The sequence below is a fragment of the Protomyctophum bolini genome (assembly GCF_963924005.1).
Source record: "Protomyctophum bolini genome assembly, chromosome: 8".
Taxonomy (NCBI): Eukaryota; Metazoa; Chordata; class Actinopteri; order Myctophiformes; family Myctophidae; genus Protomyctophum; species Protomyctophum bolini.
Genome location: NC_137869.1, coordinates 33,347,632 through 33,359,617, shown reverse-complemented (window position 1 = coordinate 33,359,617; position 11,986 = coordinate 33,347,632). Strand labels below are relative to the sequence as shown.

General features: G+C 43.2%; 2 protein-coding genes across 2 annotated transcripts in view; one reads left to right on the top strand and one right to left on the bottom strand.

Moving 5' to 3' along the window:
* Positions 1 to 1,413: 1,413 nt before the first annotated feature.
* psmg4 (proteasome (prosome, macropain) assembly chaperone 4) lies at positions 1,414 to 3,391 on the top strand. Its single transcript, XM_080769785.1, has 3 exons — positions 1,414 to 1,683; positions 1,844 to 1,919; positions 2,963 to 3,391. The coding sequence occupies exons 1-3, from the start codon at positions 1,507 to 1,509 to the stop codon at positions 3,082 to 3,084; spliced, it is 375 nt and encodes a 124-aa protein (XP_080625911.1). The 5' UTR covers positions 1,414 to 1,506; the 3' UTR covers positions 3,085 to 3,391.
* A 1,917-nt stretch (positions 3,392 to 5,308) lies between these two features.
* The window catches only part of slc22a23 (solute carrier family 22 member 23), a 28,885-nt gene continuing 22,207 nt past the window's right edge, over positions 5,309 to 11,986 (bottom strand). The window contains exons 4-10 of the mRNA XM_080771356.1: positions 10,699 to 10,885; positions 10,296 to 10,423; positions 9,149 to 9,251; positions 8,709 to 8,935; positions 7,922 to 7,954; positions 7,332 to 7,455; positions 5,309 to 5,947 (exon numbers count right to left, since the gene is read on the bottom strand). Coding sequence (XP_080627482.1) covers positions 5,515 to 5,947; positions 7,332 to 7,455; positions 7,922 to 7,954; positions 8,709 to 8,935; positions 9,149 to 9,251; positions 10,296 to 10,423; positions 10,699 to 10,885 — 1,235 coding nt within the window. The 3' untranslated portion in view covers positions 5,309 to 5,514. The remainder of the gene's footprint in view (positions 5,948 to 7,331; positions 7,456 to 7,921; positions 7,955 to 8,708; positions 8,936 to 9,148; positions 9,252 to 10,295; positions 10,424 to 10,698; positions 10,886 to 11,986) is intronic.

The window sequence follows — 11,986 nt, the reverse complement described above, 5'->3', positions numbered from 1 at the left end:
CTTCTCCAGTGTGAGATGTCAGCCAGATGTGCAGTGATGGGCTGTTCAACCTGAGTGGCAGAGAAGTGGAGAGAGCAAAACTGTTGAGTTTTAACAATCAACCAATAGGAAGGGGTATTAGGCCTGACTCACACGTGCACAACAGATTGTTGTATGGCTTATGTTATTGACTGATGCAAGCTCGCAATTCATTTCCAATTGGAGTCACATGGTTTGACACAACATTTTCGTTGTATGAGGGGGAGGGGGGGGGGGGCAGTCGAAACACAGCCGAAAGCCGTACAACAAAAATGTTGTGTCAAACCATGTGACTTCCATTGGAAATGCATAGGGGGCTTGCATCAGTAAACAAGTCTCATACATCTAGCATGCATCAATGTTGTATGCTAGATCGAAAGGTGTGCAATCAGATCTTAGATCAGTGTGTGTGTGTGTGTGTGTGTGTGTGTGTGTGTGTGTGTGTGTGTGTGTGTGTGTGTGTGTGTGTGTGTGTGTGTGTGTGTGTGTGTGTGTGCGTGCGTGCGTGCGTGTGTGTGTGTGTGTGCCGAAGGCCGGGGCAAGTGGGCGGGCGGTCCTGGTTGAAAAATAATTCACATAGTGCCTCCATTAACTAGGATCACAGAGAGACAGTATTGTCTCAGTTAACTAGTTAGGATCAAAGGTAAACCAATATAATAACATCAGTCTAAAGTTCTCTAGTCTAAACCATGGGTCTTCAACAGGGGGTCAAGGACCAACTAACCATCCTTATTCTGGTGGGAACATTCGCTGAAAATAGCCGATCTACAAGCTCACAATGCGTTGCAACGATTTGGTTTAGATTAGATTGATCGAAGTGTCATACTTCCAAGGAATCTCAGCCCATATGGACTTACAGGACACTTCATTAACATGTAACATTCAGGGGTCATCGCCATGTCAGGCTTGTGGTGGACATTTTTGTTAAAATTCCATTTTTGCCACAGACATACAAATGAGCGGACAATGGAACCAAATGGACCCGTAATTAAGGGTTCCATTTGTACAGACTCAAACTTATTCTGAAGAAATGCTGGATACTGACATTCAGTAATTGGGTCTTAAGATCAAAATAAGAACATTATAATGGTGTGTAAAAGAGAAAATCTAACCGGTTTTTTTGTTAGATTGGTTAGATTTGCCACGGACAAGACCAAGTCTTGCCATGGAAACATTTGTCCGTGTACCATTATAGGCTATAGCCCATGGTCCAAAATGATGAGAAACGAGGATCATACTGTTACACACAACTCAGGAATCAAAGAAGTAGGAGAAATACAGACACCAGTAGGTGGCGGTAATTCACATTTTGTTTGCCAACCGCCAATAAACTCCACAAGAAGAAGAAGAAGAGTACGTCATACCAGGAAGTGGATTATAATATTTACACGAGCATCTATGACGAGCATAGAGTCAGGCTATCTATGGTTATGTGTGCATGAGCCCCACGCTGGTGTGTGTTGATTTGCACAGCTTCCTTTAAACAACATGAATGCAACAGAAAATGGAACGGGAGTTGATGCAATTACAGTGCATAATTTCTCCGAGAAGATTTTGGAACAAGTAGTACACTTTCATGTCATGAAGCTGAGCGGTGGGTTCTTCCTTTGGGTCGGTTCGAGTCCAGTCCTGTCCAACTTGGCAGTTTCAATGAATAGCAAATATGTAAGTAAAACTGTCTTAATATCAAACACGTTTGGAAATTAATCGCTTGAGACGTATTTATGTATACTGGACAATGTAGATTTAAAAGAGCCAGCTTTAAACTTAAGATTCTTAACGTTGTTAAACAAATCACATTTTTATAACAAACCTTTATTTGCAGGACTCAATGCCATTATCGTCGTTAGTCCTCGGGGAGCCATCTGACACCTCTCCAAATTCACTGGCACAGAGATTAGGTAACGTGCAAAATCCTCAAAAGCCTTAATGATGCCTACTTTATCTTTACGAGACTGTCAATTATAGGCCCATGCATGATCGTCTTGATGACGGTGCGAATAACTCTTTGCTCACTTCAAGGCAAAGGTCTGACGGTTCAGGCGTGCTGGGTGAAGATTCAGGGAATAGAATAAAATCCACACATTATAATGTTGTTTTGTACGTACGTACAATGAGCATGAGTGGTGTGCGCATGCGTGCGCGTGCACACCCGCGTGTGTAGTGCCATGCATGTGCGCGTGCACCACTGGTGCCTGTGAGGCTGCGCACGCAGCACAGAAACAGCAACATGTTGTTGCTAGCGTCAATGCTAGCGAGCTAAAATACAGCCATCCTTGCTCTAGAAAGCACCAATATTTCCATCTAGACCACCGGATTATCAGCAAAGACCTCCGAAAATCGCGCTAATTGACCAAACCACGGAGAGCTCCGTAGATTAGGATTTATTCAGTTTTTAGTCTGCCTGTATAATGGGAGGTGGACGGCAGCGCGTCCATAAAGCTAATCTAACGGAGCAGAGAGAGAGAGAGAGCATGGCGATGACCTCTGTGCACTGGTGACCAATGAACATTTTTAGTTGCACGGGACAGATTTCTGGGTGCATGTTGGCCTAAAATGGGTGCATGCCAGTGAGACAGATTTTGCTCCAGGTTACTAGGAAAATGAGACTAAAAGAAGTGACTATAGGCCACGTAAGCACCTTAAACCTACAGGTATAGACATACATTGGCTATTTGAAAATCTACAAGCCGATCTACAAGCTCACAACACATCATGCCTTGTGAGCTGATGCTTTGTGATCTTGTAGATCTGCTATTTAAAAGAACCTACCACAAATTTGGTACGGGGCTCCCTGGCACAGATAGGGGTTAGGGACAAATATTTACAAGCAATACTGTCTGCCAGTCTACCAATATTTACAAGCAATACTGTCTGCCAGTCTGGAGCCTTGGTCTACAAATATGTTGCCAATATTTAATACTGTCTTTTGTTTGCTTTGCAGCCAAGAAGACCATGAAGCAGGTGTTTGTCAGTTACAGCATTTCAGCGACAAATTCAAACCTTTCACTTCTGGTGGAGGAAAGGATCAAAAAAGAGATGGAGCTTCACCCAGAATTCTTTTAGCCCCAAGTCCTTTCAGGAAAGTCTCATGTTCTCAATGTCTGGAAACTGTGAATTTTAAAGATGAGGGTTGATTGATTCCCCTAGCTAACCCCTTATATCTTGCAGATGAAAGTTGATTCCACTAGCCCCTTTATTTCTTAACTGATTGATCTATGTTCTGAAGTCATACACAGACACCAAATGATCACATCAAGTGTTCATTTATTGACATAATCAATAAATTAAGTGGTTTATTATCAAAACATGTATGCCTATGGCTTTTTGTACAAATGTGTTGTATTAAAAAAATAACACTTAAAAATCAAAATTAGTGGTTTGAGTTACTTTGGGCTTTTTCTTTTCCACTCTCTCAAGTACTTAAATTCCTGAAGATATACAAACTATACAAGATGCTCCAAATATGTCCCAGGTGTTTCACGTCTGATAATGTGGAGGATGCATACCTGTGCATGGCGTTCTGGCGCCAGGTATTACTGGGGAAAAAATATGCAAAAATATCTGCTGTGCTTTTGTGTATAAGAAAACTTCAAGTTCATTAAGTACATAGAATCAGTGAATGGCACAAATACATACAGTACCTTTGCAGCGAGTCCTAAACAAGGTAAAGTGATCTTGTACAAATGTACACTAGTAATATCTAGTATCTAATATCTATAGGGTGCCTGTGGTCCGACGTACTAACAGTCTTGAGTCACAGGTGAGTTTTAATCCAAAACACAGGTTAGTTAACCGGCAGCGCACTCAGGAGCGACGGTGTTGTCGAACTAATGAACCTCGGACTGCTAGTATGTCTAACCAACATACGTATGCACCCCACATCTATAGTAGGTCAGTCCTAAAGCTGCTCTATTCTATTCTCCACAAAAGTTTATTTCAAAACCTATATAAATATTGTGCTTTCTGGCATAGCCCACCGTTATGTCAGGCTAGAGTTACACATCCTAAGAACAGGATTACAACCAATAACATTACCACGGAACAGAGAAGGAGTGAAAGGTGGACTGAAATACAAGCAACAGAAATGTCCTTAACAGGACAAAATAAATACTGGTTTTCTTAATTTACGCCACATGTTCTTTGTTTTGTAAAAGAACACAACCTTTATGATAAAGCCATTTCAATGCTGAGATGTGTCATAAGACATGCAAGCTGTTCAGTATAGCATCCATTCAACTCTCAGAATCATTTAGCATTAACCAGTCTCCTCAGACTGTCCCCACAGTCTGCAAAGGTCTCCGGCTGTAAATCATATCAAACAACCATCATACAACCCACACTGAACAGAAGTAATGCTTACAATTTAAAGAAGCGTTTACACTGACCACCTCTGAGAATAAAGTGCCAAATTGGACTTCTGGTACAGGGACCACAAATCAGTAAAGATATACAAGTATAAATCCATTTGTGCCCTTTCATGCAATTCAGAGTGGTAGTAGTTAAGCCAATCCCTGGATTTCTAACATGTTGGCTGAAAAATCATAAACACCCGATTGTGTCTTTGACATTTAGTGCAAAAGAACCCCTACATTTTATATAATTTATAGAACACTGAAATCCTCTCACGAAGTCAAACTTCACACTGAAAATTCATAGAGCACACCATTGAAAGCCTGTCTGACCGTTCTTCAGTCTTTGCCTGTTAATTTGTATTCTCTGCTTTTGCTTGCAAATCATAGGTGTACATACAACTAATGCAGTGAAATCAATTCACTTGAGCACCATTGAAAATTTAAGTCTATATCAAGAACACACATTCACTTGAGAGAAACTCAGCATAGTACAATATTTTTGGGGTAGCTCCTGAATGTACCCTGAATCATAGTCTTAAATATGTTACCGCCGCCCCCACCACCACATCCTGGCCCTTAAAGGGACATTTCACCCTTTTCGCAAAAATATATGTTAATGATGTTTAGAAGATTTAGAACACTTTTGTGTCTTTGTGTGTAATATGTGGTTTTAAATTTAGATATTTTAGATTGTAGCAGTGAGCCCAGTGTCTCTGATGTCTTGGACACTGGGCTCACTTACTTCCTGGACTACATGTTGTCTCAGTAAGACAGCCCTCCCCCTATCCACAAGGAGGAGCAGTGCACCAAAGCATTATGGGAATTGTAGTCCAGGAAGTAAGTGAGCCCAGTGTCCATGACATCAGAGACACTGGGCTCACTGCTAAAATCAAAAATATCTAAAACCACATTACACACAAAGACCCCCAGGAAAGTGTTCTAAATCTTCTAAACGTCATTAACATGTGTTTTTATGCAAAAAGGGTGAAATATCCCTTTAACAAAGGTCCAACTTGGGTCAGTTAAATAATTCATTGGGTTTTGTTTTGGTTATACATTGAAAAGACTCCTCTGGTTTTTTCAGAGACTTGTTGACCCCGTACCGCCGTCTAATATCAGCTCACTTAACAAAAGACCACTGCTATGACGCTCGCACCCCGTTGGCTACAGCAGCACAGTTGCCAAGCACCTCTCCTCCAGTTGCTAGGGCGTAGGAGGCCGGCACCGCTGCCAGAGCGGTGGCCACTGCCACCGTGGCGCCCCCGGTAGCGGAGAGGTGTAGTGGCGTGTCGTGGACGCGGGAGTAGTCCCGGTCAGTCTTTGTGAGGAGGAGATGCTGCTCTCCGGGCCGGAGCAGGGTCTGGCGGGTGAAGATTTCTCCGTCCGCCAGGCTCTCCGGCAAAGGTTGACCCCTCGTCTCTGGTAGCAACAGCAAACAGATGATGCACAGCAGCGTGCAGCATGCGAAGATCACGTGATGCAGGAAGTAGCCCTTCTGGTTGTGGAGGTCCATGATTGGGGCCGTGAGCATGCCGAAGCCAGCACTGGCCAGCACCAGGCCCAGCCCGCCACCCCTACACACACATGAAGAGGCAATGTCACTCACAGCAAGATGACCAGTTTCAAATGCTGGAAATTCAAATAATGTGAAAAGCTATGTTATAATTTTACATTCTCAAAAACAACAGCATAATTATGTTATATAATAAACCTGCCCTTTAATGGATGATCTGACTGAACAACAGGAGTTTCTTGTTGCAAAAGTCAACTATTTCCCCACAAGATGGAGCCAATAAGCAACTCTAGAACAAGAGCTAGAGTTGCTCCATTGTCTTGACCAGTGATTAGCGGTTTGAGGCACAACATCTATGTCTGTATGTATGAGTGGATACCACCATTTGTATGGTATTAAAATAGACTTGCTTTAGTGTGCCATTTAAGACAATGGAATCCACTGATCATTTTCTTCTATTTATTCAATAATTGTCATTGATGACCGACGATAACGTTACTTTGACTTTAAGTATTTTAACAATTCCAATATTATATACCAGTAGTCATAATTACCAGTAAGATGCCCTGAGGGCGAGAACAACAGAGCGCAGTTGAGAAGCAGGAGTTAAACTATTAATCTGGTGTTGGTTAGGTCAGATGTTGTCATGACCATGAGGTCAGTGTTGTGATCTTCATATATGGAGATCCAGGTGATGATAGTCAGCTCCACATATGGAGATCCTGTGTGTGTGTGTGTGTGTGTGTGTGTGTGTGTGTGTGTGTGTGTGTAAATATATGTTTTCTGTTATTGAACTGGCCCGTCATTTGAGAGCAATAAACATGAATGTTTATTTGGCAGTGCAATTATAGGGAAACTTCATGCATTTCCCTCTACGCTTCGGTCTCTTATCCATACACAAACAGCGTTTTTCAGTCACTTAAATGGAGATTTTTGAAAAATGAAGATAGACATTTTCTAAGGTAGAATCGTGTAACCATGTAAAATGGAGAGGATGTGAAAACGATGGCACTGTTGCATCAACTGCATCACTTCACCAGCAAGCAAAGATGTCTGCTGCAACAAATATTTAGTCCACAGCGTCCATGGTTTAATGCCAAAAATCCTGAATCCTCCTCATCTTTAGTAAAGGAGGACCTTGGCATTTGTGCACAGAAGCATCTCCCTGATCTGATACGGAGATCTCTTTTCTTAGAACAAAGGTTGTGTGGAAAGGATTTGTTTTTAAACAGAGATTAAGCCTTTACTTCCCAATTGTTTTGCCGCTACGGTGCTACTCTCAGTGGCTGTGACAAAAGTGTTTATGGAAAGATCAAATTGATGTAATGGTTGTCACTAGGGAATTCTTCTTAACATGGTGAAAAAGGGCTGTGGTTCAGTAGTTAATAGTAACATAAATGAGGACCATGTAGTTAGTATACTAAACCCCTGGGTTCACAGCTCACCTGATGACGGTAGGGGTGATCTCGGCACAGAAGAAGATGCTGAGTGTGCTGACGGCAGAAGAGGAGAACATTCCGATAATGGAGAATGCCACAGAGAATCTCCTGTTCAGAGTATCTCTCAACACTACACAGACAAGGAAAACAAAACGTCAGTGTGTCCGTATTTGTGGAAAAATAACATTGAATGTCAAATAGTCTAGTCCGCGATTATAATACGACCCCGGGCCGTTTTTTAGGATATTTCCATTGAAGAAAAAAAACGTAGTCTTATATTCAGGCCAATAGGGTAAATGGGATAACACAATAAAATGTAATAGAATCATGGTACCTTGGGAAGCGTTTCAACTTCTCTGAATACTACATTTTTTATTCAATCAGTTACGTTTTAACCACTTAAGTATGATGAATAGCGAAAATAGCAATCTACAAGGTCTGTGAGCTTGTGGAACTGCAATTTCTTCTGCAAAAAGAGAAATTATATGCCTAAAATAACATAAAAAGTATTGAATTAGACATCACATCAGGCAAACTTTTGCAACCATCAAAGATGGGTAACAAGCTCCGATCTCTTCCCATACTCCCAGATGTACCTATGTCGTGGCGGAGGCTGTACTTCCCAATCACTGGATTCCATTAGCGAGCATTGAATGAGAGGAGATAAATGAGGAGGACATTAGAGAGCACAAATAAGGGGTTTTGAAGTAGAAGCAAAGAACAATGAGAACAGTCATTAGGATAACCCTGAAATGTTCACAATGAAAGCCTGGAATAACGACCACCTACAGCAGATAGGTAGGTCAAGACAAGGGATGCTCCAGTTAAACCCAAAGTTCATAAGCAGTCCGTAACCACTTAAACGCTGTAGTCCCCCAGGGCTCTTTTCAAGGCCCCACCCTGTTTTTGCCCTACACTTTAAATATCCTTGCTGAACATATAAACTATAAAATAGCGTAGCGACATTTTCTGAGCTCGTAGATCTGCTATTTATTTTCATAAACGTTCATCCCAGAATAGGGAGAATAATAAATAATAACAACGCTTCCTGGTCAGCTCGCTCTCGTTGGTTATTGCAGGTTTCTGCTCAAAATTCCACCATTTCAAGTCATACATATCAAACTTATTTAATAATTGATAAAACTACAGTTGTGCGATTGTATGGCGATTCAGATCCCAAATCTGACCAATTAGCCTCTAGTGTGGGGACAGCTTTAAGTAACTATTTACCCTGTCATTTGTTGACTAGGGTTCATGCCATTCACTCTGTTCTTGCACTTTGTAAGTACTGTAACTCTGGATAAGATTGTCTTCTAAATGCCGTGCTGAAATTGAAAATTATAAACACACATATATCATCTTTCTCTTTAAGTGGTCACTCACAGTTGAGCAAGCCCAGCTGAAGTAAGGACGCAAGGGCAGTGATGATCATGAAGGTGAGCAGGCCTCCCCGACGGCCCATCAACCCCACCGCTGGGCACAGCGCCAGGCAGGTGGCCACCGCGATACCGGCCATGGTGAAATAGTCGGTATGGCACATGGCGGTGGGCTGGGCCTCAGGGTCCATCATACTGCGGGCAAAGCAGTGGTGAATCCCGTACCCTGTCAGACTGCACGCACACGCGCGCGCGCACACACACACACACACACACACACACGAAAAACTGTCATCAGTGAAATGCTTACTACAGATAAAACTACTTTTACATTTCTCTAGGGAGGGGGGGGGGGGGGGGCTCATGTGTAATCCATTCATAGCCACTTAACATAACGTATGTTCATTAGCAGAAGGGACACACACAGAGACGCACACCCACACTTACGAGTTGACACAGAGCACAACAATGTTCTTCCATAGGTTCCTGGTGCTCATCATCTTCACAATGCAGGTCCTCTTGGGTTTCTTGTGCAGTTCCTGCTCCAGTTCTGATGACAAAACACATAAACGCAGACACACACTCAGACCTTTCCTAGTATGAATTCTCACACCTTCAGTACACAAGGAATGCATTACAGGACATTTGGGAAGGTAGCTAGACCCACGGTGCAACATCTGTGATTTCCAAATCACATATATCGGTTACAGTGTTGTCATCCTAGACTCTTGGGGCAGGAGAAAACAATACCTAACACAATCACAGTGGGGGCTGAGGCTGGCGGCAGAGAGACGACATAATATGAGGGGAGGAACATACACACATAAATAAATAAGCAGTGCAAATAAATATCTGCTAGCGTAGTTAGTCTTTTCTGAGTCGACTTTTGACATGAGACTCGGCTCATTGGGATCAATCGCTTATGAAGCTTGTGACAAATTACATTTGTATCTTATGCATGGTTGGGGATGAAAGAGGGGGAATGACGATAAAGCAGATATACATTTTATCCACAATCCACAACCAAATTATTTATTAAGCAATACTCTGTTAGTACTGCTTCCTGCAAACAATTTCCCTGTATGAACTTGTGAGTGAAACTTTGGATGAATGAGCACACAATAATGAATTAATCATGATCATGACTGATTCTGTCCGCAGGGTGCGAGAGGGAGATTGAAAAAAATCAATGAAGTTATGGTACGTTGTCTTGCATTTTTCGTGGGCTCTCCTGTTGGAGAAGGACATGACATCTGTGGGATGTTATGGTGCTGTGCCTCACACACATTATGCACTGTAATGAGCCTTTCCTGTTGTAGACATGTAATGTTGACATGATGGCAGCGGATGAGCATAAACAAGCTGGTGGATTTGGAATTCACAGAATGGGAAGAAGAGACACTAATTAAAATATTTCATCCACCCAATACCGATCCGCTGTTAATTAATAATGTAAATATCTATCATGCACATCTGTCTACTGCACAGATATGCTGGGCATCTGTGGATATAACCACATTCCGTGCATCTCTATCTTTAATGGTCAGGGTGTCTGATCCAGAATCCTTCCCCCTCAAAGCCCGGCCTTCCTCACCTGTCAGAACTCCACTGGGCTCGCTTGACATGTCGACCTGGTTCTTCCGGGCGATGCACAGCATCATGGCTTTTGACCTGCGATAGTGCTGGGTGGCCAGCAGCCAGCGTAGGGACTCTGGAAAAATCCTGGAGAGAGACAGAGGCCGAGAGAGCAAAGAAAGACACCAGAAGGAAGATGAGAACAGAATATGTTAAGTGCGAGAAGGGGAAACAGACAGAAAGGGAAAAGACATGAAGACAATGGAAGAAAGAGAGTATTGTGCATTGGTCTAAACACAGCGTGCTGTGTACTGCGTGCCACTGCGTAGTACAAATGCGTGTACTGTACAAGCCGTGGCCTGGTCCTGACAGCAACCACCACAAAACTGGCTTAGTAGAGTCCCTCAGGAGGCAGGACTCACCAGACGTAAGGCAGCATCAGAACGAAGGGGCTGATTATGACGATCTGGAGGACCTGCCAATCATCCCTGTCTGGCCAATGGCGACACAGAGACGCCACACCGGGCATCAAGAGCTGCCCGCCTACCATCACAAAACTGGACACCATGGTCATGGAGAAGCGCCAGCCTGGCGTACACAGCTCGATCCCTACAGCAACACAGGGAGAAAAAGGGAGAGGGTGAAAACCATGAGGTTTGAAGAAAAGAGAAAAGAGAGAGAGAGGGTGTGCGTGCGTGCGTGCGTGCGTGCATGCGTTAACTTATTTACGTTGTTAAACTAAACAACAAACTCAGTGGTCAGGAATAATGTGATGAGATGTGTCTGTTTAGTGTTTAATGGTGAAGCCAACATCTAATTTCCTCCATAAATAATTTAGCACCCTCTCCATTGCTGAACATTAACCGTGAGAAGGCTACACAGGGCCACATGGACACATTGCACAAACTACTTGTCGGACAGTCTGTGAAAGTTTCAGTGTGCCCTGGCTTAATTTCTCCGCCTGGCCTCCTGTCTCCTCCTCTCCCTGCTGCCAGTAAGTTGGTACAGTCCAGATGGCTTGGTGCAGATGGCAAGGTCTTTAGAAGGTGACCAATGGAGAAGGTAGGTAGGGGGTTGGCACTAAAGGGGCTGCATGGCTTATACTGTCACTTCTTGTTGTGGAGGCTAGAGAAACGAGAGCACGAGAGCCAGGATGGAGTTGGGAGGGGTTGGGGAATGTCCTACAGGAAAGTAAGGAGAGGAGCAGAATACAAATGAGAGCAAGCCGAGAACTCCCTCCATTCATCAGTTTGTGGAATGACGGTGGAATGATAATGAAGCCTAGGACGAGAGGGAGAGAGAGTGTTAGAGAGAAAAAGAGAGAGAGAGTAAGATGCATGCACAGAGAAAAAGATAGAAAGAGAGAGGCTACAGACTACAGTTGTGGTATCAAAGTAAATGCCATCTGGGACTGTCACTGCTACAGTACCCAAAAAAGAGGCAGACAGACAGATAGAACTGTCTTTGGTGCAAAAGAGAGGGTAAGAGGTCCACTGAAGCAGTGACAGAGAACAGGAGGATGAGAAGGTATGACATTTAAAAATAATATATTGACAAGAAAAAACCTGAAAGCATGAGTGTGATTCCCTTCCCCCCTCATCCCTGGTGTACTGTACTGTACTGCACAGCTCCCTGCAAATCCTCCCCCCAGGATCCCAAGCAGAAGGAAATTAAACTGACCCCCCAGTTTGGCTCATCCTTAAGTCTCTT

What these genes read in the sequence shown, in the direction of transcription:
- psmg4 (XM_080769785.1), top strand. Translation starts at nt 1,507, where the DNA reads ATGAATGCAACAGAAAATGGAACGGGAGTTGATGCAATTACAGTGCAT. An exon ending in TTTCAATGAATAGCAAATAT is followed by an intron (nt 1,684 to 1,843) that starts GTAAGTAAAACT and finishes CTTTATTTGCAG; the next exon opens with GACTCAATGCCATTATCGTC. An exon ending in TTCACTGGCACAGAGATTAG is followed by an intron (nt 1,920 to 2,962) that starts GTAACGTGCAAA and finishes TTTGCTTTGCAG; the next exon opens with CCAAGAAGACCATGAAGCAG.